General features: G+C 38.9%; 1 protein-coding gene across 4 annotated transcripts in view; it reads right to left on the bottom strand.

Annotated features, from left to right (window-relative positions):
- Positions 1-20,885, bottom strand: part of eps15.S (epidermal growth factor receptor pathway substrate 15 S homeolog) — a 64,387-nt gene extending 43,502 nt beyond the window's left edge. For 2 of the 4 annotated variants that reach the window (XM_018260887.2, XM_018260885.2), the window contains exons 1-10: positions 20,742-20,885; positions 12,162-12,206; positions 11,493-11,582; positions 8,780-8,827; positions 7,464-7,559; positions 6,274-6,339; positions 4,836-4,961; positions 4,691-4,750; positions 3,708-3,914; positions 1,761-1,906 (exon numbers count right to left, since the gene is read on the bottom strand). In XM_018260887.2, the coding sequence (XP_018116376.1) occupies positions 1,761-1,906; positions 3,708-3,914; positions 4,691-4,750; positions 4,836-4,961; positions 6,274-6,339; positions 7,464-7,559; positions 8,780-8,827; positions 11,493-11,582; positions 12,162-12,206; positions 20,742-20,768 (911 nt within the window). In that variant the 5' untranslated portion in view covers positions 20,769-20,885. Of the gene's footprint in view, positions 1-1,760; positions 1,907-3,707; positions 3,915-4,690; positions 4,751-4,835; positions 4,962-6,273; positions 6,340-7,463; positions 7,560-8,779; positions 8,828-11,492; positions 11,583-12,161; positions 12,207-20,442; positions 20,721-20,741 lie in introns of those variants that run through there. The other 2 variants (XM_018260886.2, XM_041561466.1) reach the window with 2 other exon arrangements.
- Positions 20,886-26,182: the final 5,297 nt, after the last annotated feature.

A 26,182-nucleotide genomic window follows, 5' to 3' on the forward strand; every position in this document is an offset into this window, starting at 1 on the left:
AGACCATTGACTTCATATTATGTGCCTCAAGACCCTCCTAACAGCAAAGACCCCCCAAAACCATATGTTTTTGGAAAGTACACATTCTGACGAAAACAACCAAGATAAAGACATCTTTCTACAGCAAAGTACCAAACTGCAAAACTTTTATAAACATAGAGATTTTTACATTTCTGAAAATCGCCTAAAAATGTTGAAGTATGCCACATTTATCTCACACAATGTTTTACGTACAAAGAAAAATCACCCCAAATATGGACATCAGAGGTCTACTGAATAGTTTGATGCCCAATATGTATAGATTTACCAAAGTATATGGTGTGTACGGCCGCAAATGAAAAATGTGCATATGAATTTTCACACTGGCCAACTAAGCTGCTGAAAAGAGAACCCCAACTGTGCGTTATGTGCCGTAAGACCCCCAAACTGTAAAAAGACCCCAGAAAACCATATATTTTTGGAAAGCATATATTCTGACGGATCAATCTAAGTAAAATAATATACCAAAGCACCAAACAGCAAAACTATACTAAAGATACATAAGGAACAATAATCCAGGGATAAAATTGCAATAAAACCACAAAAATTGTGCAAATCAATGAAATAACAAAATAACTGCACCGACAGCATAATTAGTGGCCGAAATCGATTATCCAATAGTCACGCTGCTGAAATAAACAGTTTTTATGGGTAAAAAAAACACAAATTGGTGAAATGAAAAAGTAAAAAAAATAAAATGTGTATACATGTGTGTACACTTCCAAGAATTGTGTGACAGTGTATAAGTGTGTATAAGTGTGTATATAAGTCCATATAAGTGTATATAAATGCATATAAGTGCATATAAGTGGAAAATGAAAAATTAAAAAAAACGTTTTTTTTTTTTTTTTTTTTACTACTAAAATATGTGTGTATGTGTGTATAAGGTAGGTAGGTGTATGCAAGTGTGTAAAATAAAGGGCACTTACCGTTTTTGGCTGATCTAAGAGCTGGAGAAGAGAGATCTGCAGAGTTACAGCAAGCAGGAAGTGTGTGGGCGTCGCTGGAACACGAGGTGAGCAGGAGGAAGCAGAGCAGCAAGGCAGACACGCGATTTGCTGTGTCTGCCTCTTTTAGGTCGGCCCTGCGACAATCCAGTCGCAGGACCGACATGACAGCCCCCCAGCCTCGTTGCCCAGGGGGCTGTCAATGCTGCTAAACCTCTGCAGAGGCGGCTAAAGCCGCTGATGCAGAGTACAGCATGTAAAACTGCAAGCACGTACAATGTACGTGCTTGGCAGTTAAAGCCCTTGCCTGCCAGAACGTACGGTGTACGTGCTTGGCAGGCAAAGGGTTAAAGATGCATGTCTCTTTACATGCAAAACACAAACACTAAAAGTCACTAACTTTTTATTTAAATTGTTTTGATTCCTACACATTTGTTAATGCAATGGAAAATTTTAATAAAAAGTTTAGTAATGCGGCATGTATGCTCATTCAACTTTGCAAGCATATTTTCTGATTTTCAAAATTAGACTTTAGACTTTAACTGTTGCTTTACTGACTTGATCAATTGCTCAATCTTTGTAGTCTCCCGTCCTGCACCAAAGTTAGTAGTTAGTGTGGTATAAATTCCATTTTCTTACAAGCATGCAGATTCTCTACCACAACTAGTCCTAATTTTCCCTTTTCTCTTATATAATGTCAGAATGTTATCCACAGTATCTTTGAACTCTCCTCAGCAATCAGTTATGTACAATCATCAATTAGCACAAACAAACCATATATGAGCAAGCAATACTGAAGGCAATCCAGTCTTCAGAAAAATCTCCCGAACTTCCAGTCCAGACAGCAGGTCATCCATATCCTTATCTAGCTTGTTAAAGAGCTCATCGCATTTTGTTTTTTCTGCATGGGAGACGACCCACTAAAATTTAGAAAAAAAAATATATAAACAAGACAAATGTTGAATATAGCAGGCACTGTATAGATCATTCTAAAAGCACTAGTTAATAGTCTTTTTGTGATACAGCAGGCATTAAAAAGCAACTATTATTATATAAACACCAGAATCAACAACATTAAAGGTAAACAATACCTTCAAAAAGATTTCCTTGAAGGGGCTGTTCACCTGATATAGAAAGTGATATTCTGAGACAATTTGCTATTGGTTTTCATTTTTTATTTGGGGTTTTTGAGTTATTAGCCCTTTTTTCAGCAACTCTACAGTTTGCAATTTCAGCCATCTGGTTGCTAGGGTCCTAATTACCCTAGCAACCATGCACCGATTTGAATAAGAGACAGGAATATGAATAGGAGAGGCCTGAATAGAAAGATAAAAAAAGTAGCAATAACAATACATTTGTAGCCTTACAGAGCATTTGTTTTTAGATGGGGTCAGTGACCCCCCATTTGAAAGTTGGAAAGAGTCAGAAGAAGTAGGCAAATAATTCAAAAACTATAAAAAATAATGAAGAACAATTGAAAAGTTGCTTAGAATGAGTCATTCTATAACATTGTAACCGTTAACTTGAGGGAGGGGCACATGGGTCATATCTGTTGCTTTTGAATCTGAGCTGAATGCTGAGGATCAATTGCAAACTCACTGAACAGAAATGTACCATGTGGCCCCCCTTCAAGTCGCTGACTAGCTCAGAGTTATAGAGCTGAAAAGCAGGAAGTAGTGTTCTGGCTTGTATGTTACACATCCAGTCACTCCAGCCCTTATACATTACATTTTTGCCTAACCAACTATATTAGAAACACTTTTTATCTATTTACCCAGTTTGTATTTTCACACTGAACTGTTCCTTTAAAGGTGAACCACCTCTTTAATATATTAACTTTTCCTGTAAAGTATATGCTCATAAATCGTGCTTAGTGATATCATCAGTTATAACAGCTTAGTGATGTCATTTCTGACACATGACTCACTGAAACTTTGTACAGGTATGAGACCTGTTATCCAGAATGCTTGGGAACTGTGGTTTTCCAGAAAATGGATCTTTCTGTAATTTGGATCTTCATACCTTAAGTCTACTAGAAAATCATGTAAAATTATATAAACCCAATAGTCTGGTTTTGCTTCCAATAAGGATTAATTATATCTTAGTTTGGATCAAGTACAAGGTACTGTTTCATTGTTACAAAGAAAAAGGCAAAAATTTGGATTATTGGGATAAATGGAGATAAATGGAGATGATTCCATAATTCGAGCTTTCTGGATAATGGGTTTCTAGATAACGGATCCCATACTTTTATATGGTACTCAAACTCCTCAGTAACTTATAGTAGCCTTATATTTCACAATAGCAGGGGACTTATATATATATATATATACACACACACACACACACACACACACACACGGTTGAGTGTTGACAAGTTAGGCATGGGTTTCATATAAATATAACCTAGTACCACACTCCGTTTAAAGTTCAGTGATATCATTAAGCAGCACTCCCAAACCGTAAACTGGGAAAGCTGAGATTTTATAATTGCAGAAGCTAAGGAGAGTCATTTTGGCAAAGCCACAAGCATTATTTCATTAATTCTTCTACAAAAATATATTTAAAACTTTTCATCTATTGAGAAAACACAGGACTGGAGCTCAAGAACCACATTCTTTCCAAGTAATGAATTGCTTATTATTTAAAGTGAACGATCTGACCATATATTTCACACATTGATATATTTAGTGCAGTAGGTTTTAAAACAAAAATCCCTACCTGAGACACTGGTACCTTTGTAGGCATAATTCCAACTGGTGGCAGCGATTGCCGTGGCTCTTTTGAAGGTGGCATAGGTAAAGTAGGAATGACTGGTAAAGATGCAGAAGAAATGGGCATTTTCCTCTTAGATGGTGGTACCAGAGTAGGAGGTAATGACATAGGAACTGGCTCTCTCTCAAGAGCAGAGTATACAAGAAACATTGCCTAAAACATTAAAAGGTAAACCACATAATATTTAGCTATCTGAATATTAATCCGCAAAGAAGAATTTGCAATAATATCAGGTTTATAGTGGCCAAGAAAAAAATAAATGTAACTCTTATTACAGAACAAGTTAAATGTTTAAAAGTGCCCCTGAAACCTGAAATGAACATGCACCATTTAAAAGTGCACAAAAATGCATTATTGGCATTCCACAAAGCTTTACACTGATTAAAACTGTCTGTAAAAAGCAGTACAGAAGCAGCTGGCTGAGGAAGCCTTGGACCCCAAAGTAGAGACTTTTTTCATTAAAGAATTATTTTGCTTAGAATATACAGCATAATTAGGAGCTATAGTACAAGGCATTTTTGACAACACAGCACTGTTCATTCACGAATGCCAGTAGTAACATATACACAGTGGCTTTTGGTGCTGTTAGACTCCATCGGACAGTAACGGCAGACAAAATGTGCTAATGCCTTAAACATGATGTCTGTCTGTTTTTGTTAATTACATTCTATTGTAAAGTCCTGAATAAACAAACACAAAAGCCTACAATGATTAATTTAATAGCAGTTATCTTCCAGGCCACCCCTCCCAAAGCATGTGGAAAATGGGAGGTTAAATTTGTAACTTGACAATTGATTCCTGGGCTGTGCCAGTTCATATTTTATTTCCGTGAAAACTGCTTAGGCCTGGGAACATGGAGTGGAGTGCAGCAGAATGATAAACCATTAAAAAATGTTTAGCACACAGTAATACTCAGATGATGTACTTACAACAGCAAACTCATCTCTGTCTAATAAACCATCGTGGTCGATATCACTTAACTCCCAAACCTGAAAATAAAAAAGAAAATTTCATGGCTGCAGAAGAATCTAGATGGAAAATAGAGGGAAGTGAAGTGTCAGAAACAGTACTTACTCTTCCTAGAATATCCACAGAAAGCTTTGAATTAAGCAACACGGGTTTAACTTTATCACCGGACAGGAATCCATTCACTGGGTTTAAACTGTCAAATATGACATTGTATTTGGCCTTTTCGTCTGGCTGTCATACACAAATAAAAAATAAAATAAAAATAGTTAATAAACATAGTCAAACACATGGCTGTATTTTTGACCATTCATCCATACAAAATCTCTCCAGTTCATCTAAATTTGATGGCTGCTGAGCATGGACAGCCTACTTCAAATCATCCCATAGATTTTCAATTATATTCAAGTCAGGTGACTGTGACAGCCATTCCAGAATATTGTACTTCTCCCTCTGCATAAATGCCTTTGTAGATTTTGAAGTGTGTTTAGGGTCATTGTCTTATTGGAATATCCAACCCCTGCGTAACTTCAACTTTGTGACTGATCCTTGAACATTATCCTGAAGAATTTGTTGATATTGGGTTGAATTCATCTGACCCTCGACTTTAACAAGGGCCCCAGTCCCTGAACTAGCCACACAGCCCCACAGAATGATGGAAACTCCACCAAATTTGACAGTAGGTAGCAGGTGTTTTTCTTGGAATGCAGTGTTCTTCTTCCGCCATGCAAAGCGCCTTTTGTTATGACCAAATAACTACATTTTTGTCTCATCAGTCCAAAGCACTTTGTTCCAAAATGACTGAGGCTTGTCTAAATGAGCTTTTGCATACAACAAGCGACTCTGTTTGTGGCGTTAATGCATAAAGGGCTTCTTTCTCATCACCCTGCCATACAGATGTTCTTTGTGCAAATTGCGCTAAATTGTAGAACGATGTACAGATACACCATCTGCAGCAAGATGTTTTTGCAGGTCTTTGGAGGTGATCTTTGGGTTGTTTATAACGATTCTCACAATCCTCCACATATGCCGCTCCTGTATTTTTCTTGGCCTGCCAGACCTGGCATTTAAAGCAACTGTGCCTACGGTCTTCCATTTCCTGACTACATGCCTTACAGTTGAAACTGACAGTTTAAACCTTTGATATAGCTTTTTGTAGCATTCCCCTAAACCATGAAACTTAATTTGTTTTCAGATCCTTTGAGAGTTGCTTTGAGGATCCCATGCTGTCACTCAGAGGAGAGTTAAACAGAAGCACAACTTGGCCAGCTTAAATACCTTTTCTCATGATTGGAAACACCTGCCTATCAAGTTCAAGGCTTAACGAGCTAATCCAACCAATTTGGTGTTGCCAGTAATCAGTATTGAGCAGTTATAAGCATTCAAATTAGCAAAATTACAAGGGTGCCCAAATCTTTGCACAGCCAGATTTTCACATTTGATTTAATTTCATATAACTGAATACTGCTTGACTAAAAATCTTTGCTCAGAAAACAGCCCAGTACTCAGATGTTCAGGACATGCTCTACCACAGAATTAAACTTACCTTGACAGCCCATGGTAGGTCTGTAGTTAATGCAGTTCCAACCAAGGGTGGGCTTCCAGCATCATGCTAAAAGAAATGGGAGCTGGATTCAATGACATTATTAAGAGTATATATGAACAGTGTGTATATACCATAAATGAAAGGATTACACAAAATTATTAGGTAGAAAAATGTTCTGAATTTCTGATTTTAGGCTGGAGGTGTATATATACACAGGGAACATCAGAATAATTTTTAAATGATGATATATACTGTGGACTAAAATGATCCTATTAAAAACAAGCAATGCACTTTTACAACCTGTAAGTACAAATCCGTGCTGTGCATTGGTACTTACAAATGCTACTATGTAATATAATTTTGGGGAATATTAAAACATGGAAATTATTATTAGATTACATAGTTAAATTGGGTTGCAAAAAGACAAAGTCCAACCCCTCCAAATGAAAACCCAGCACCAATACACACACCCCTCCCTACTTTCACATAAATTCTATATACCCATACTAACTATAGAGTTTAGTATCACAATAGCCTTCAATATTATATATTAAGGCATTAACTGAATCAGCCATCACAACATCACCCGGCAGTGCATTTCACAACCTCACTGTCCTGACTGTGAAGAACCCCCTACGTTGCTTCAAATGAAAGTTCTTTTCTTCTAGTCTGAAGGGGTGGCCTCTGGTACGGTGATCCTCTTTATGGGTAAAAAGGTTCCCTGCTATATGTCTATAATGTCCTCTAATATATTTGTAAAGAGTAATCATATCCCCTTGCAAGCGCCTTTTTTCCAGAGAAAACAACCCCAACCCCTACCCTCATAATTTAAGTCTTCCATCCCTCTAACCAATTTAGTTGCACGTCTCTGCACTCTCTCCAGCTCATTTATATCCCTCTTAAGGACTGTAGTCCAAAACTGCACTGCATACTCCAGATGAGGCCTCACCAGGGACCTATAAAGAGGCATAATTATGTTTTCATCCCTTGAGTTAATGCCCTTTTTTATGCAAGACAGAACTTTATTTGCTTTAGTAGCAACAGAATGACACTGCCCAGAATTAGACAACATGTTATCTACAAAAACCCCTAGATCCTTCTCATTTAAGGAAACTCCCAACACACTGCCATTTAGTGTATAACTTGCATACATACATTAACATATACTTAAATGTAAAATATACACCTACAAATCTGGGAGGGGGAACCACAGCTTTAAGACTATTAAGGGAGACTTCCATTCCATTCTGTGCACATGCCACCAGCTGCAGAGCTACAAAAAACTCCTGGGATATACAAATGTGGGAGACAAGAAGAAATAGAAGAAAAAACAGATTACTACCATTGCAAAATCTCAACATTCAAAATAATTGGCAAAATGGGTTCATTAACAAAAATATTTATATCAAATCAATGATTATTAATACAAAACACATTTACTGTATTTAGAAACTCAAAACAGGATTCAAGGAAGGATATTATGCCATACTCCATAATGAACAAGGACACAGGGTTTCCTCTCTCCTACAGCATAATGTGTTGGAGGTTAATATTGCATGACAGTATAGGCCATATTAGTGAGCAATTTACGTACAGAGCCAACACAGTTGCTAGGGATGTATCAGGTGCAGATCTGAGTGAAGGGCCTGGCTGGCAGATGGGAGGCTTTAAAGGAAAAGTAACTCCAAAAAATGAAGGTTTTTTAAATGAATGACAAGGTAATGTAATGATGCAATGCAATGGTAAAAATGGTGTGTTTGCTTTAGAACAGTAATCCCCAACCAGTAGCTCGTGAGCAACATGTTGCTCACCCACCTCTTGAATGTTGCTCCCTGTGGCCTCAAAGCAGGTGCTTGTTTTGGAATTCCAGGCTTGGAGGCAAGTTTTTGTTGCATAAAAACCAGATGTACTGCCAAACAGAGCCTACTGTAGGCTGCTGGTCCACATGGGGGCTATTAAATAGCCAATCACAGCCCTAAATTGGCACCACCAGGGACATTTTTCATTCTTGTGTCGCTCCCCAACTCTTTATACATTTGAATGTGGCTCATGGGTAAAAAAAAGGTTGGGGACCCCTGCTTTAGAAACACTACTATAGCTTATATAAACAAGCTGCTGTGTAGTCATGGGGCAGCCATTCAAGCTGGATAGCAGATAACAGATAAGCTCTGTAGCATACAATGGGTTCCATCAGAACTTATCTGTTATCTACCTATGCTTTGCGAAAATGCTCTCTGCACACACATTCATCTTATATGGAGGCACATCTTACAGAAGAGGAGACATTTTAAAAACAGGAAGAATGGCATATAATCATGGGAGTGCGGGAGGACAGATACATATAGTATGGTCAACGGTCCATAGAATACCATATTTTAGTAAATTTGTCATGATAATCTCTTCTCAAGTAGGTTACTCTATCATTTTCGCTTCCTCAGTGATGACAACTACTTAACATTTCCGTTTTTTACTAAGCCGGATAGCACTTACAAGGTAGGTAATTTACCTGTTTATTTAAATAGCCTTTGCTATCTGTATCTGCCAAATCCCAAATCTGCAGAAACAGGAAAAATGTGTCAGAATCAGATCGACCAAATTCAACACTCCCCACAAAAAAAAACTATAATTCACAGCATAACTTCCCTTGAATATCCTTCCATTTGGATAATAAGATATGCATTATATGTATATACTTAAAAATAGTTTGTTACACAGTTAAATCGGGTTGAAAAAAAGACTAAGTACTGCACTACTTATTTACACAGTGATGTATGAATTTATCACTTTATCTATAGTGCTGAAAGTTTGTATATACCTAACAAGCTAAGGCCACGTTTCACAACAGACACCACCACACATAAAGTAAAGATAATTTAAGGGAACACACTGCCTTTTTATAAATATTTCTAAACAGGCTTTCAACAAACATAACCCGACTTATGAGCTGGCATGTGAAGGTTCTATAATTTTTCCATTTTTAAGTGGTATGAGCTGGCATGTGAAGGTTCTATAATTTTTCCATTTTTAAGTGGTAATGAGCCATGTGCATTTTTTTTACTACATCTGTAACAAATCACAAGGTTAAGCATTTGGTGACCTGTCTCTCCAAAAAGCCACTTTTAGTAATGGACTGTGAAATATGGCCGGTTTAAATAATTCAGCACCAATTAACAGCAGCTCTACAAACAGAAATTGTAAGTTTCTCCTGAAATATAGTACGGAATCTGTTATCCAGAATGCGCGGGACCTGGGGCTTTCTGGATAATGGATCTTTCCATAATATAGCTTTTCATACCTTAAGTCTATTATAAAATTATTTAAACATTAAGGCAAACCCAAAAGGCTGGTTTAATTAGGATAATTATATCTTCGTTTGGATCAAGTACAAGGTTCTGTTTTATTATTACAGAGAAAAAGGAAATAATTTTTAAAAATCTTTATGAATCAAATGAAATGGAGTCTATGGGAGATGGCCTTTCTGTAATCCATGCTTTCTGGATAACAGATCCCATACCTATACTTGTTTACTGCCCATAAGTAATTTTTATCCCAGCCAACACTCGCTAGGTTTACTAGTAACAATATCACACTAATTGGACAATTAGTTCATTACATGACACATAAAGAATTTTATAATAAACACACTAATCTGCATACACCACTCAACTAGGGTTGCCACCTTTTCTGGAAAAAAAATACCGGCCTTCCTACATATTTAGCTTTTTTTCCTATTAATAACAATGGGATCAACCATCATTTTTATTATTATTATTATTAACATGTATTTATATAGCGCCAACATATTGCGTAGCACTGTAAAGTAACTGTGATTATACAACTACATCACATGAATTACATACATAGAACATATGGAGTAACAAACATCACAATCAATACAGGTACAAAGAGGTGAGGAAGGCCCTATGCATAGGCATACAGTCTAAAGGGAAGGGAGTAAGACACAAGGTGTGGGAGTGGGCAAGATCGAAGTAAGTGGGTGAGAAATGTGGTGTTGTATGTGGTGTTGCGTTTGGTAGTTAAGCAGAGTGAGGGTAGGCTTCTCGAAAGAAGTGCGTTTTCAGAGATTTTTTGAAAGCAGAAAGGTTGGGAGAAAGTCAGACAGATCGTGGGAGAGCGTTCCAGAGGAGGGGTGCAGCCCTTCCAAAGTCTTGAATGCGAGCATGTGAGGAGGTAATGAGAGAAGAGTTGAGTAGCAGGTCAGTAGAGGAGCGAAGTAAGCGAGTGGGTGAGTATATAGAGATGAGTTCAGAGATTTAGGGTGGAGCAGAGTTGTGAAGTGCTTTGAAAGTCAGTGTCATTAATTTGAATTTGATTCTGAAAGGTAACGGAAGCCAGTGCAGGGATTGACAGAATGGCGAGGCAGAGGATGAGCGGTTGCTGAGGTGTATGAGCCTCGCAGCAGTGTTCATTATGGACTGGAGAGGTGACAGTCTCTGGAGGGGGAGGCCAATTAAAAGAGAGTTACAGTAGTCTAGACGCGATATGATGAGAGAGTGAATAAGAATTTTGGCAGCGTCTTGGGTGATAAATGATCGTATTTTGGATATGTTCCTTAGGTGGAAGTGACATGATTTAATAAGTGACTGGATATGAGGAGTGAATGACAGGGCAGAATCTAGGATAACCCCAAGGCACCGGGCCTGGGGAGAGGGGGTGATAGTGGAATTGTTAACTATGATGGATACTTCGGGGATGCTACTGGTGTTTCTTGGAGGAAAGAGAACCATTTCAGTTTTAGAGAGGTTTAATTTAAGGTAGCGTTGCGACATCCAGGTAGAGATAGCGGACAGGCAGGAGGAGACGCGAGTTAGGAGTTCTGGGTTGAGATCAGGAGATGAGAGATAGATTTGAGTATCGTCAGCATAGAGGTGGTAGTGGAAACCATACGAATTTATTAATTTGCCAAGGGAGGAAGTATAGAGGGAGAATAGTAATGGTCCCAGGACAGAGCCTTGAGGAACTCCAACAGAAAGAGGTAGGGAAGAAGATGATACTCCATTGTAGGAGACACTGAAGGAACGATTGGTGATGTAAGAAGAGAACCAGGACAGGTAACATTAATTAATTAATAACAATGGGATCAACCATAATTTTTACCGGCCAGTCCAGTAAACTACCGGCCAGGTGGCAACCCTACACTCAACAGAAAAAACTGTACACTCCATCTCCATTCAATATTCAGCAGAGCCTACACATACCTTCCCGAGCACCAGGTCAGCTAGGCCCGACCTCTTCAAGAAAAAAGCAGCATCTGAAGATAAAACTTTAGCAGAGCTTCCAGATTCCAACTGTGAAAGACAGCAAATTACAGCATGAGAACAATACACACTTGTCAATTAACAGAATTTATTTGTGCTCTACATTTCTATTTATCTATAGAAGGTTAAACAGAGATGAGCTTAAAAATGCATTTATTAAATCTCCTGACCAGCTGTTATCGGGATCCTGCTCCATCAGTTCACCTTAAAACTGATTTTTATGTAGTATGGATATTTTTCAGATGGTCTCCTCTGTCTTTATGTTTTTAATCATTTGCATAATTATTTCTGCAGCTTGACTTTTTATTTTGTATGTGGATACTACTAACCAAGATCCTATAAATGTAAACTAAGGATGACAAGGTGAAGATAAGTGATACAGTGATAAACAATTATTCAGCCCTAGTAAATGTGGTCCCATATTAATCACTATCTGTGCTTTAGACTAAAGTAGATAGCATTTTTCTTCTTTTTGGCTGACATCTCTAATTACTTGGACTTCTGTTGAAGAACCATGTATATAGGATTTAAACAATTAGAAGCTTACTATGGAATATATTTGCCACAGCTCAAATAAATAATCATTCTTAAAAAAATAATAGAACAAACCTGATGGAAGTATGTCTCGTATACTGCATTGTTGTTACTTGGTAACTGAAGGGGGGAAAAAAAAAAAAGATATTTAGGAATTTTCAATACACAAAACCAAGAACACAAAAAATAACAATAGTTAGCCATACACATGCTGATACAGGTCCCTTTATTAGGAAGGATTACAAGTTCTAGTGGGCAAGAACTACATTACTACTGTAACATGATGCATAGTCTGAAGGTTTACAACAGCATAACTTTTATCTTCAGACTCAGCGCACTATGGGCTGCTGTTGAAAAGCTACGCTAAGGGGTTACTGAAATCACCAAATCATTAGCAAGAAGCTTACAACCCTACAGGGTTAAAAATGGAAAACAGTAATGAATATGGAGAGCTACCGGGACATGTTTGAAGGCACATATCTTCACTGCTAAAACACTGTGGTGGCCTCAGGCTGGTACAGAAGACCAACACATAGGGGCAAATTTACTAAAGGGCGAAGTGACTAACGATGGCAAATTTTCACCAGCGTTGGTCACTTCGCCTTTAAGTAAATGTGATGTCATTTCGGTACTTCACCGATTTATTAATGGGCGCAAGCGTAACTTCGCTAGCGAAAGAGACTGACGGCGCTCATTTGCACTCAATCGCCAGGCGAAGTTGCGCTCTGGCGAAGGGACATAACTTCGCAAATTCACTAAGATGCGGATTTTACTGAACGTTACCTCTTGCGCCAGACTTGTCTTCAGCGAAGTGCAATAGAGTAGATAGGACTTCCTAAAAAAAATTCTAAGTCGCAAAAAATGCTATGGTGTTAATGGCACATCAACTATACACTGGGCACATGTGTAGGGCATTAGAACAACTCTATTTTCTTTGAAGAAGCTTGTGTAATGTAATGTTAGTGAATTAGCGTTGTCTGCGCTGCCTGCGAAGCAGTCAAATTTTTCGCCGTTTGGTAAATTTGCCCCATAATGTCTAGCCTTATTCTACAGAGTATAATTTTTTTTTATTGTACTGCTAATGGGAGTACAGAAACCCATTATCCAGAAAGGTCCGAATTACGGGAGGGCCATCTCCCATAGACTCCATTCATTGAGATAATTCAAATGTTTAAAAATGGTTTCCTTTTTCTCGGTAATAATAAAACAGTACCATGTACTTGAGCTAAACTAAAATATAATAAATCCTTACTGCACTCACCACAGAAACATCAATGTAACAATACATTACATATACTATTTGGCCAGCAGGCCGATGATAAATTGGATTGCCAGCATAAGGCTGCCACAAAAGGTACAGGTATGAGATCCGTTATCTGGAAACCTGTTATCCAGAAAGCTACAAATTACGGAAAGGGCGCCTCCCATAATCAAATAATCCAAATTTTTAAAAAAATATTTTATTTTTCTTTATAAAAAAAACCCAGTACCTTGTACATGGTCTAAGCTATAATAATCAATATTTAAAACCAGCGTATTGGGTTTATTTAATGTTTACATGATTTTCTAGTAGGCTTACTTTATTTAGATCCAAATTACAGAAAGCCTCAAGTCCCAAGCATTCTGGATAACGGGTCCCACACCTGTGTTCAGAAGAAACTCAGTTGATTTTATATAACAGATGATCTTTCTCACTTAGAGTGTGTCTTTAGCTCCTGTGACATTACATAACTCCCAACATTTGAAAAATGTAAAGAGGGACAAATACATCAGCCACGCGTAACGCGGCAACATTTTTGACCAAGCCTGTTTGTGGCCATGCCCATTTCTGGCCACACCCCTAATTACCATTTTACAAAATTTGGCAGGTTATGAAAGTTTGAACACAATTTTAAGAGTTTTAGGGCAATGTTTTATGTGTTTTAATCCTGTAAACCCTGTAAGCTGTGAGCCTTATCTTAAATAGTTACAATTGTTGCTTTGCTTATCTTAAATTGTTACAAATGTATAGAAGAGCAGTGGCTCAGTGTTCTGTGCTCTCTGCCAAAAAGCCTCTTATTTTAATTAAGTTTCAGAAACTTTGTATCTTTTTGTGGCATCAGTGCAGGAGATCACAATAAACTCTGGACTTTTCATTAGGAACATGGGACTGCAGGTAGGGTTTCCACCTTTTCTGGAAAAAAATACCGGCCTTCCTATATTTTCATGGTTTTTCCCTATAAATAACTGACATCAAGCAACATATTTACTGGCCAGTCCGGTAAAATACCGGCCAGGTGGCATCCCTAACTGCGGGCTGAACTTTCAACTAAATAAAAAATAAAAATTCAGTGAATGTGTCTTCTCATACAAAAGTAGGAGCTCAGTAACCAACAGATCATGAATCAAATAGTAAAATAATGCATTTAGAATATAAACAGAAAGGCTACAGCAAGTATCCCTGTTTTGTTCACTAAAGTATTCACGTAATGAGTTAAAATGAAAAAGACAATGCCCTTCACTATAGCTTTATCTGAGTTCTTACATTACTTCTATTCCCCTTGGTGCAAAATAGATACACAAACAAAATATTATACTGAGTGTTCCTTGTTCCTCATAATTTACAGATGTTTCCCCATCTATGACTTGATCACAAAGAGTCTATTGTCTGTATTTTAAACAATCCTGTGACAATGCAGCGTCCACAGAAACAGGCTGAACCTTGGGTTAGGGCTTGTCACATGCTGAGATCTGATACATGGATCGTAAAATAATACATTCTATACAGACTGGAATATTTACATGTCCTTGTGACAAAATATCTCCAACAAATAACCTTAACAGTGGCCATGTTGTTACAAGCTTCTCTGTCTCTGTATTAAACTTACTGATTATACACAAGGGATATCAAGTGAAAGAGTAAGTTGGATATAGAGTATCAGTATGAGAGTGAATAGTGAACTGGAGACACAGAATGACCATTGTACCTAGACCAGATGCTCCATTACTAGATAACATAACTGCAAGCAACTATGAAGCAAAACACTTTTTGGCACTGGGCGTGAATTCTCATGTTTACACCCTTATTATAGTGATACTGCCACGGGAAAACATGGTTGTTTTCTTTCAAAATGCCTCAGTTAATAGTGCTGATTCAGCAGACTTCTACTCTGAAATCCGTTTTTCAAAAGAGCAAACAGAATTTTGTATACTTAATTTTGAAATCTGACATGGGGCTAGACATATTGTCAGTTTCCCAGCTGCCCCCAGTAATGTGACTTTTACTATGATACACCAGTCACTCCCTTTACTGATGCACAGCAAGTTGGAGTGACGTCACACTCTCCCTTTCTCCCCAACAATGGGAAGGTAACCACATAACAGCTCCCTGGAAGCTATAAGAACAACACTCAATAGTAGAAATCCAATTCCCACTGTGACTCCTTTAGTTACATTAAGATGGAGAGACAAAAGCATTTCTGAAAGCAGTTCCATCATGAAGTGCTGTCTGTTTCTGATATCAGCCAGCTGCATACAAATCAATCACAAATGTTATTAATCACCATGAGTTACTGTCTAGGTATAAATGCCCCAAGTGTTAATGTATAAAGTTGGCCATACACGGGTCGATAAAATCAAAACAGATTGAGAAAAATTACATGATCAAACAAAATGGATAAGGAAGTATGCAATGTACAATCAGAACTATGCCTTCTTGTATGTGGATATACATTAGAAACGGAATAACCACAAACTTTTATAGGTACACACACACAACACAGTATTATAGTGCACATACAAAGATTAATAGAATACAGGGCGGGGGCAGCATAGACTCATCCAAGTTGGCAGGAATGGAAATATATAACATCCTTATTCAAATATTACTGGTACCTACCCCCTGTTGCAATAAAGAAGCATACATTAAGCTGTGGGAATAGAAATCTGAGATGAAAAAAGGGTGATGTTGGCTACAGTTTTAATGGTCAGGACACATAGGGGCACATTTACTAAGGCTCGAATATCGAGGGTTAATTAACCCTTGATATTTGACCATCGAAGTAAAATCCTTCGACTTTGAATATCGAAGTCGAAGGATTTACCGCAAATACTTTGATCGAACGATAAAAGGAAAAATCTTTCGATCGAACGATTAAATCCTTAGAATCGAACGATTCGAAGAATTCTAATCCATCGATCAAAAAAAGCTTAGAAAACCTATGGGGAAGGTACCCATAGGCTAACATTGATGCTCGGTAGGTTTAAAGTAGGTAGTCGAAGTTTTTTTAAAGAGACAGTACTTCGACTATCGAATGGTCGAATAGTCGAACGATTTTTAGTTTGAATCGTTCGATTCGAAGTCGTAGTCTAAGGTCTAAGTACCCAAAAAAACCTTCGAAATTCGAACTTTTTTTTACTTCGAATCACTTGACTTCACTGTAGAGAAGGAAAAAGGCCAGAAAGATACTCGTTCAATAGTTATAACATTTACAGTTAAAACTAGGCGGCCTCCCTTGGCAAGCTGATCAATACTGAAAGTATGCTTCCCATTAAACTGCTGTGCAACATTTCCTGCTGGCTCCCAACTGATTGGATATGAAGGCTGGAAATACTGGCCGTTCGAATCTCTAGAATGCATGTTATCTTTGGAAACAATATAAGCAAAGGACAGTTGAACATAAGACTAGAAATGCTTCTGCAGTGTTTTCCTAATCCACATACTCACAGGCATTAATACAATGTGTAATTTTCTTTATTTATATAAAGATTACATTTTTAGTCAAAAATAATAAAATGTCTCCTGCTACATGCAAGACCCCCTTAACTGTACCCCCTAATTAAAGGAGAACAAAACCCCCATCCTGAATTTTTAAAAGTTCTCCTGGCCATATTTGCCCCTCTCATGCCCCCCTTTGAACCCCATCAATGCAGGACCTGATTTCCACTGCACATGCTACTGGCTGGGGATAACTGTCCAGGTGTTAAAAAGGTCTGTCCCCAGAAGATGTACATTAACCCCAAATGATCATATAACAAACAAAAGTCTATTTCAATCTAATAAAGTCCGTTGTATGATATCCAACTAATTGGCTTGCAGGCTGAATGGATATGCACACTAAATTTTGCAAATGCTATACATCCTATTATTGCATATGCAACACACATACAATATACACACAATATACACAATTCAACACACGCACACACAAATATATGGACTTATTCTATATTATCTCTAAAATGTGTCACTGCCCAGTGTGAAAAGTGTTAGCTCTAATCACATTGTGCAATTATTGCTTTTATTCGTAATTTTATTGTATTATACACTGTTCTGTTTTGGTTTTTGCCAAAACGCTACTTGTATGAAGCTACTGTTGAAGCTTTTATCACACATTAGTTCACCCAGTATAATTCCAAAGAATAGTTTGCTTTTATGTTTTGCGGTCCCTAGAGACAAATCTTCTCATACATTCATCATATTGTTCTCATGAACTGGTGGGAGAAAAAGTACTGTAATTTGCAAATTTGACTCAATTACTGGAAATTTTGAGAAAACCACAAAATTAGCCAGGATTGCATTCTGAATTTTTCAGGACCTCTGCTTTACATAGGATTACCTATGGGGTAGGCACAATGGATATTTTGTCTCTAGTGATAAATCATGGCTAACAAGGTGCGACAGATATCCCTTGTTTCCTTCTCAACAGCTAAAATACAAATTGCTGGTGGGAAAACATACACCAGTTTTTTAAGTAGCCCACCACTTTGCTATTGTAGTTCCATTTGCATTTCAGTCAGTGGAAAGGAAACAAGGAGCGTTTTTTTCACCTTTGGTAGCAAAGGTTAATCATGGACAACAAAGTGTCCCATGTGCCATTGAACTCAGTATTAGAGGAATTAAAGATAGATTTGTTTCCAAAAGTTAAAATATCACATGTAGAACATGTTGCCTATGCATTAAAGGAGACATACAGGATAACTGAAAACCCCTCTAATCTTGTAGACAATAAAGAATAATATACAGTGCTGGCTTCACTTTGGACTATAAATTAACATTATCTTTAAAATTGTCCCCTTTATTGGAACTCCCTATAGATCTGCTATGGTCCCTGGTGGTATTTCAATTGAAGGGTAGGTGTGTCCTAAAGGTCCCTTGCTGGATGCACAGTAGGAAGGGGATGGCCAATCACTGGCACAGTTCCCTATCAGGAAGTGGAACAGATGGGCGGGACTAGTAAGGTTTTTGGAGAAATTTTAGGCACATTCATTGAAAAGCGTATAAAATGTTGGCACTTTCTTGTTTTTCGCACAACACATCTCCTTTTAAGAATTAGTGAGATATAAGGCAATGTAATACAGGTATGGAATCAGTTATCCAAAAAAGGGTTGGGTGACATAGGGGAGGGAGAAAGAGACAGAGGGGGAGAATGACAGAGTGGAGCAAACTTGGACTACGGGTAGGAAGATGACCCTTTGAGGTATGGCCACACAAGGAGATTCGGGGAGATTTTGTCGCCTGGCGACTAATCGCCTCGTCTTCTGAGCAACTATCTCCCCGAACTGCCTCAGCGTTTTTCCCCATAGTCACCTGCGCTAATGCACACACGGCGATGCGTTTTCTATAGTCGCCCACACTGAATAGGTGATCCAATTTTGTGTACATTACCCCATGTATTTTTCAGCACCTTGCTTTTTTACCGGAGTGCCGTCCTCCTGTTCGTGTATCATATGTTGGCAGTGGGGATGCTGCGGACTGAGCACCCGGGAACACAGGGGAGCAGCCAAGAGGTGGTGAGTTTGGAGCGGTCCTAATTGGTTTTATGGTGATTTTATTGTCTCACACCAAAGTAGACAAAAAAGCATGACACAAAATTGAATCACCTATTCAGTGTGCTGCAGTTTCTCAGTCCTTATTTTCAGTCTTCTTCAGCTGTCCCAAATAATTAGTTCAATGTCCAGATCCTTAGAGCAGTCCTTCAAGAGACCTGCCATAGTCTTTTGAGATGAGACTGTGACAGGACTTCGAAAAAAATGCTGACGTTTTAGCATTCCACCTGCATTCGGCACTTACCTGTGTCTGTGTATAGTCACAGAATGCTTGTCATGCTGAGCTCCCCTGTGGAGCATTTAAACTGAACACATCCTCTAGAGTCTATCCTGTCCACCCTCAGCCTCCACCTATTTTTATTCTCCCTATAGCCATGACTTTTGCTAATGGATATTTATATGGTTTTCTTTTCTGTTTGTTTTCCTACTTTCTTGTAAAACTTAAAAATTACATTACAACAAAAAAATGAACACATGGGGGTGGCATCATTTGTGTGTCATAAAATGATACGTGCCACACACTGCATCCGAAATGAACACAGCGGCATCAAATGGTCGGACCACACATTGGTGCACCTATTGCTTCTTTACTGGCAATATTGCCATTCCAACTACAGTAGAACCCCCATTTTAAGTTTTCCCTCATTTGACATTGTTTATTTGTGGCCCCTTCTGTATATTATGCATAATACATTTCCCTTACATTTTCCTGGATTTTACACCAATTTTTTCTGGTCCCCTGAAAAATGTAAAATGAGGGTTCTACTGTATGTAAAAGTAGTGTTTGGGGGGGGGGGTAATAGAAACAAGGTGCATGTGACCAAAATTATCTCTGCTACAGGTTCTTATGTTCCTCTATTATTCACATAATTCACCACCTCATACGCACCCACACTCTATATTCCCCTGTGCACAGTCATATCTTTATAGACGCAAAGCAAAAACCACCAACATTGCAACAACCACTTTTGTCCAGTAAGCCCAATTAAGTATTTGAAACATCACAATCCCTATTTACAAAAAGTTTTGATTTCAATTTAGTTTTAGAAATATTGACATACTCCAGTGTCATGCTGCTGAATTGTGCAATAATATGTTTATTGGACTGCAATGGGTAAACACACAATGACAAGCTAGGCAGCTGGTGAAGCAAAATAAGGGTAGGACTCCATGAGCGATTTTGTCGCGCTGCGACGCAAATAAGGTAAGCACGCTGCGTCTGCATCCGACAGTCGTGTCGCGTCGGATCAACGCTGTGACACCACGAGACAATTCTATCTCTTACCTTATTTTTGAAGCATGCGACAAATCACAGCGCATCGGATCGCGACAAAATCGATTGTGGAGTCCTACCCTAAAAGTAGTAGGCAAGATGGTATGAAACTGGCATAAAGCTGACATACATGTGCCAAGCAATGACCTGGGAAGCACACTAGGCCAGGATAAAGGTATTGCACTCAGCTGATCAGCCTGGTGATGCCCAGCTGTCTGTCATCCGCTACTTCCTCCACTGACTGTCAATACTCGAGCAAAATATTGCGCAACTCACCTTCAACAAGTGTCGCAAGCAACTTCCTCATTCAATTCCAGCCACTTTTTCCTCTCTAGTACTGGCGCTGAGAGCGTGAAAGATGCCGTACAGCAGTATTTGTGAAAAGCATCTGTGTTAGTGTCGCCCACATACTCTCTGTCACACTGAGTTCTCTATTAGCTCTATGAGTTTCAAACTCCACCTCTGAGCTTTCCACTGTCCCAATGAGGGGCTGGGTATGTTAAACACTGCTCCTGGTACATTCCATGGCACCCCTTCCATAGCACAACATAACTTTGCCCTGGATTAAGCATTACCTGCGTCCGGGGCAGTGAGGCCGCCATGCTGCTTCCGACCCGATCCGCCCATCATGCACTGAAAGAGGGGAGGGGAGAGTGTGAGAGCTAGTGGGAGGAGCTACTGCGAGGTAGAGACTGTGCCGGAGATGCTCCAATTTAAAAGGGGGGGAGCCCGAGTGCTAATGGGATGGGTCACTGGGAGGTGGCTTACTGACTCATGGGAGAAGTCTAATGAAAGTGGGATCACGGGGCGGGTGGAGACTCTGAGGGAATGTATAAATGTGGTTCTTCCAGCTGGGTTGGACTTGGAATGTGTTCCAAAATAAGCCACTGTAGGATAATGTGTGGGAAAAGGGGCTTTTATTGAAAGGCTGTGCTTAGCTATATAGTAAGAAAAACCATTCCTGTGCAATATTATGTATACGTTGCCTTGTGAGGTGTGCAAATCATATTTGTGGGACATATAGGAGACCTTATATCTTTATTTGGCCTTAAAGGAAAACTATACCCCCTCCAACAATGTAGGTCTCTATAAAAAGACATTGCACAAAACAGCTCATATTTAAAAACCCTGCTTCATGTAAATAAACCATTTTCATAATAATAATACTTTTCTAGTAGTAGTCTGTGCCATTGGGTAATCCTAAATAGAAAATTGCCATTTTAAACAATAAGGGTTGCCTCCTGGGATTGTACGATTCGCTGGCCAGAACAGGGCAGCGGAAACTCCTGCACTGGGCTGCCGAGCCCAGTCCACAAAAACGAGACGCGCTGAAAAATAAGCCCAATTTGGACACCAGCGTGCCCAAACTTGCTGCTGACCCCCACCTACCTGACCCACGAACCCTCCCCCCGACCCCACCCCCGGTCCTTGCTCCGGTCCAAAAAAGGCTGGGGACCGCTGATGTGAACTATCTGTTGCTTAAGTGTTCATTTTGGGGGTATAGTTTTCCTTTAAACCTGGGAAAGGAGTTGAAAACACAATGTATAAAATGAAAGAAACTTCAGGTTTATAACAGAAATCATGGACCCCCAGAAAACAATGTTAAGTGGGCCCTGCCCACCATAGGGCCCACTCCAGACCCCACAAACTCCCACACCAAAGTAAAAAAAACACACAAACATGAGCACTAAAAATACACTTGTGGCCAAGGTCCCCATACAAGGTACAAAAACTCGATTGGTGTCCAGGCCCCCCTTACAAGTTAAAGAACCCATTGGTGGTTGCAAGTTTCCCCCTCCTTACAAGTTAAAAAACTCGTTAGTAGCCACGGTCCACCCTACAAGTTAAAAAAAAATAATTGGTGGTCAGGGGAACAATTGAAGATTTAAAAAAAAATACAATAATGGCCTCGAGTTTAATTTAAAAAAAATATGTGTTCAGTGGAACTTATCATTCAGTGTGAGATCTTCCTTTCCTCAGTAATAGCAGCTTCTTCAATGGCTTCAGTAGCTAACTAATCCGGGAAGTGCACTAGCACCTCCGGGGCTAGGGTTGCCACCTTTTCTGGAAAAAAATACCCTATTAATAACATTTGTATCAACCATCATTTTTACCAGCCAGGCCGGTAAAATATTGACCATGTGACAACCCTATCCGGGCCCCTCTTTGCACTTGGAATCTACTAACTGGGCCATTACAACTGTCCACCTCTGCTCCCCTTATGGCAGGCCTGTGAGGCATACAAAGTTGACCGCAAAATATACATTTTTTTTGGAAAAGACACATTTAAAAAGGCTATGTATGTTTCTACTCTAATGTACTAAACTGCAAGTGCACTAAACTTAATTTTTAATTAGTAATCATCTAGACATCAAAGCTTGCACTTTACAGCATCTTATCCCCAACATATTGGTTGATACAAAATTAAAATATAAATGTGAATGCCAGGTATTTAAAGCCTAATTGCATAGGATTACCTTTAGCATGTAGGCAAGGTTGTATTTTCTCTATGGGCACCTGAGGGTCCATGCCTAGGGTGGCAGCTTTCAGTGTTGGACTGGGGGAGGTGGAGCCCATGGAAAAACAGAAGCAAAGAGCCCAACACACCGATTGCACTCTCCCCCCCCCCCAGCTAAGGGCCCACCACTCCAGTAAACCACCCTGCCCCAGATAATTACCGCTTCTACCAGCGATCAGTAGATTAATACCTGATGTATTCAAGACCATAGTGCGCCACTGCTTCATGCACCACACATCCTGCCATGTGCAGGACCAGACCCACTGGGTTTTCTCCAGGTGCCCTGGTGGGCATCCCAGTGTTGGACTAGGCCAGTGGGCCCTGCTGGGCAGAATTTTGTATCAAGAAGAACACAGACTCTTGGAAATATACTGTCCCCTAGTCTGAAAAGGATTAATGCCCCTAGCGAAACTTGGCTACATACAAAGGGGAGCTATAAATGTGGTTTGAAGAAGTGGATTACATGCAGATACATTTCTGTAACCAAGTCCTTTACTTCCACTACCACTATAAAAATTATGACATTAAACATAACATAACCTGTAATACTAGAAATGTAATTTATCTCTTTACCTGTGAAAAATGTAAAAAACAATATGTGGGCCAAACGAGTCGACAATTAAAAGATAGAATCATAGAACACATTCTCAACATTAATAATAAGGAATCACGAACAACAGTCGCTAGACACTTTGAGGAATGTTATAACAAGACTTCCTCTTTTTTGAGAGTTAAAGGCATAGATAGAGTAGTTCCCAACATAAGGGGTGGAAACATTCATTCTGAGTTACTGAGATGAGACCAAATGGATTTTTTTCATAGGCTCAAGACAGCCTCTTGGTCTAAATTTTGACTTTGATGTCTCCTGCTACGTATAATAGTCAATCCTTTACTCTTTTTATTTTTTTCCCTTTTTGACATGTTTATTTTGTATTGTGTACTCCTATGTATGTTCTAGTTACCTGGGATCCAATTAGCTTGTGTCTGACTCTCCAGATAACCATATGTGAAATGCTGTTTATAAACAATGCTAGGGCGCACCTAGGCCCACACCCCCATTGAGGCATATTGCAGGCAGAACAGCAGGGGGGTAGAAATCTGGAGGGGGGGGCAGGGGGCACCAGTAGATATACCACTTGTGTGTGACTTCCCATGTAGCAAATAGGACACAGCAGGATTATTAACATAATATTCTATGGAAGAATCAAGGAAAGCAATTTATTAAAAATTTTCCACAGTGAGAAGTGTAGTTAAAATTCCAGTTCTGCCATGCAATAAACATTGTACAGGAATAATCAAGCACAAGTGAAAATGTAATACAATCTTTAACAATGCAATAAAATCACTCAAATAAAGCAAATTAGTAATTATACTAGCTATCATGGTAGTCTGTTGTTACACTTGCCAAACTGTTTATGTGGGCTGAGTGTCTAAAAGCCCTCCCCCAAGCAAAAGTGTGTGTTAGTTTAATTGTAAGTGTGTGCTAGTATAAAAGGTGTGTTTGTGTAATTCACTTACCTGGTGCAGAGGGCTGCAGTGGTTATTAATAATAAATTAATAATGTAGCTATAGCAGGAACTTAGAACCTATCTTAGAAACTGACTGTTCCTGCCCTAGGCACAGGCGCTCATGTGCATGTATGGTGAATACACCCATGCCAGGTTGCTAGCCAAAATTAAAACTGACTGCTAACTGCTCTAAATAAAGCTAAATAAGTCAAATACCATAAAGGTATTAAAGGGATTGTGTCATGATTTTAATGGTGTAGTTTTTATTTCTAAATTACACTGTTTACACTGCAAATAATACACTCTACAATATAAAATTGAAAAAAACCCAATATGACAATATTATTTTTTTGTAATATTGGTGTGTAGGCAGCCATCTCAGGTCATTTTGCGTGGTCATGTGCTTTTAGAAAGAGCCAGCACTTTATGATGTAACTGCTTTCTGACAGGCTGTTGTTTTTCCTACTCAATGTAACTGAATGTGTCTCAGTGGGACCTGGATTTTACTATTGAGTGCTTTTTTTAGATCTACCAGGCAGCTGCTATCTTGTGTTAGAGAGCTGCAATCTGGTTACCTTCCCATTGTTCTTTTGTAAAAGTAAAATAAAAGAGGGTATGATAAACCTAGTGAGATTTTTGTGTTTGAGAAAAGAATGTATCAATATCTGGTTGGATGGAAGTAGTTGCAATTCTCAGTGAATTCTCAAGGTGCTCATCAGATAATTTGGTTCTAATTTTACTCTTAGTGTGTTCATTCTTGAAAATAGTTGCTCACAAATGTAGGCGCTGCATATATCCCTAGCATAGAGGCCGATGCCACTGAAGAATGCTTACCTGCCTTTGTAAGTAACTGAATGCTCACTTGTTAACTAATTTTTCTGCTCTAGGAAGCCACACACCGCACACCCCATGTAAAATTTACAAAATCACACATACACACAATTTGCGACCGCATACAAGCTCTCTGTGCGCGACATTGCAACATGACATTTCCTGGATTGGTGGAAGTTCAAGCTGGGCCGCATTCATATCCATCCTGGGCCGCATGCGGCCCTCGGGCTGCGGGTTGGACACCCCTACATTATAGTGAAACTCAACATAATGATGAACTTTCCCTTTAAGCACTTAAGAAGGCTGCTGTAAATTTAAAACAATTGTATAACCGGAACAGCAAAAGTTGCTGCATCAGCTCTTATGGTAGTATTATGCTGTAATGTGCAGCTGCTTAAAATCTCATGGGAGCTTCCTCACTCCAACATGCCCTGTTCCATCCACTAGAAGCCTCTGCACTGGGTTGGAGAGTAAAATATCTCAGAAATCGTTTTCATATTCTGCTTTTGTAAAATGTGCAGAATTGCGAAGTATCAACAATCAACACAATGTATAAACGCATTATTAATTTATACATATTATTACTGTGTGTGCTGACAATACAATCTTGGTTACTGGATGTTGTTCTGTACATTTTACATTTTTGCTGTGATTTATCACTTCCTGACTGTGTCAAACCAGAGCTTCAGGAAAGGGAGGAAGACCTTTTATCCTGTTATCCTGTTATAGACCTCTCTTTACATTTTCTCTTACATTATTTTATTTCGCTGTTGATTTTATACAATTGTCATGGCCAAAATTGCTTGATTGTTTTTTAATACTCCACTTACCGGGTATACCAGTATCATTCTCCTGACATCAGATGCCCTGTATCAGACACTTATATCAGTATCATTCTCCTGCATCAGCTGCCCTGTATCAGACAAACAGGGTTTAACCCGTAGCAACCACATTGGTGCTTAAATTATTATTCCTGCAGCAGAATAATCAAAGCTGATTGAGGCTGCTATGGGTTAGTGTCTGTACAGATGCAGAACTGACCAGTATTAGTAGAGAATATAAATTGTTTTGTCATTTATCCCTCAAATGCCTGTTGCTCACATGGGGCAGCGATATGCAGTCCCTTTTTCATTAATATGATATTGTACTAAGAAAAAAA

This window comes from Xenopus laevis, chromosome 4S, assembly GCF_017654675.1.
Source record: "Xenopus laevis strain J_2021 chromosome 4S, Xenopus_laevis_v10.1, whole genome shotgun sequence".
NCBI lineage: Eukaryota > Metazoa > Chordata > Amphibia > Anura > Pipidae > Xenopus > Xenopus laevis.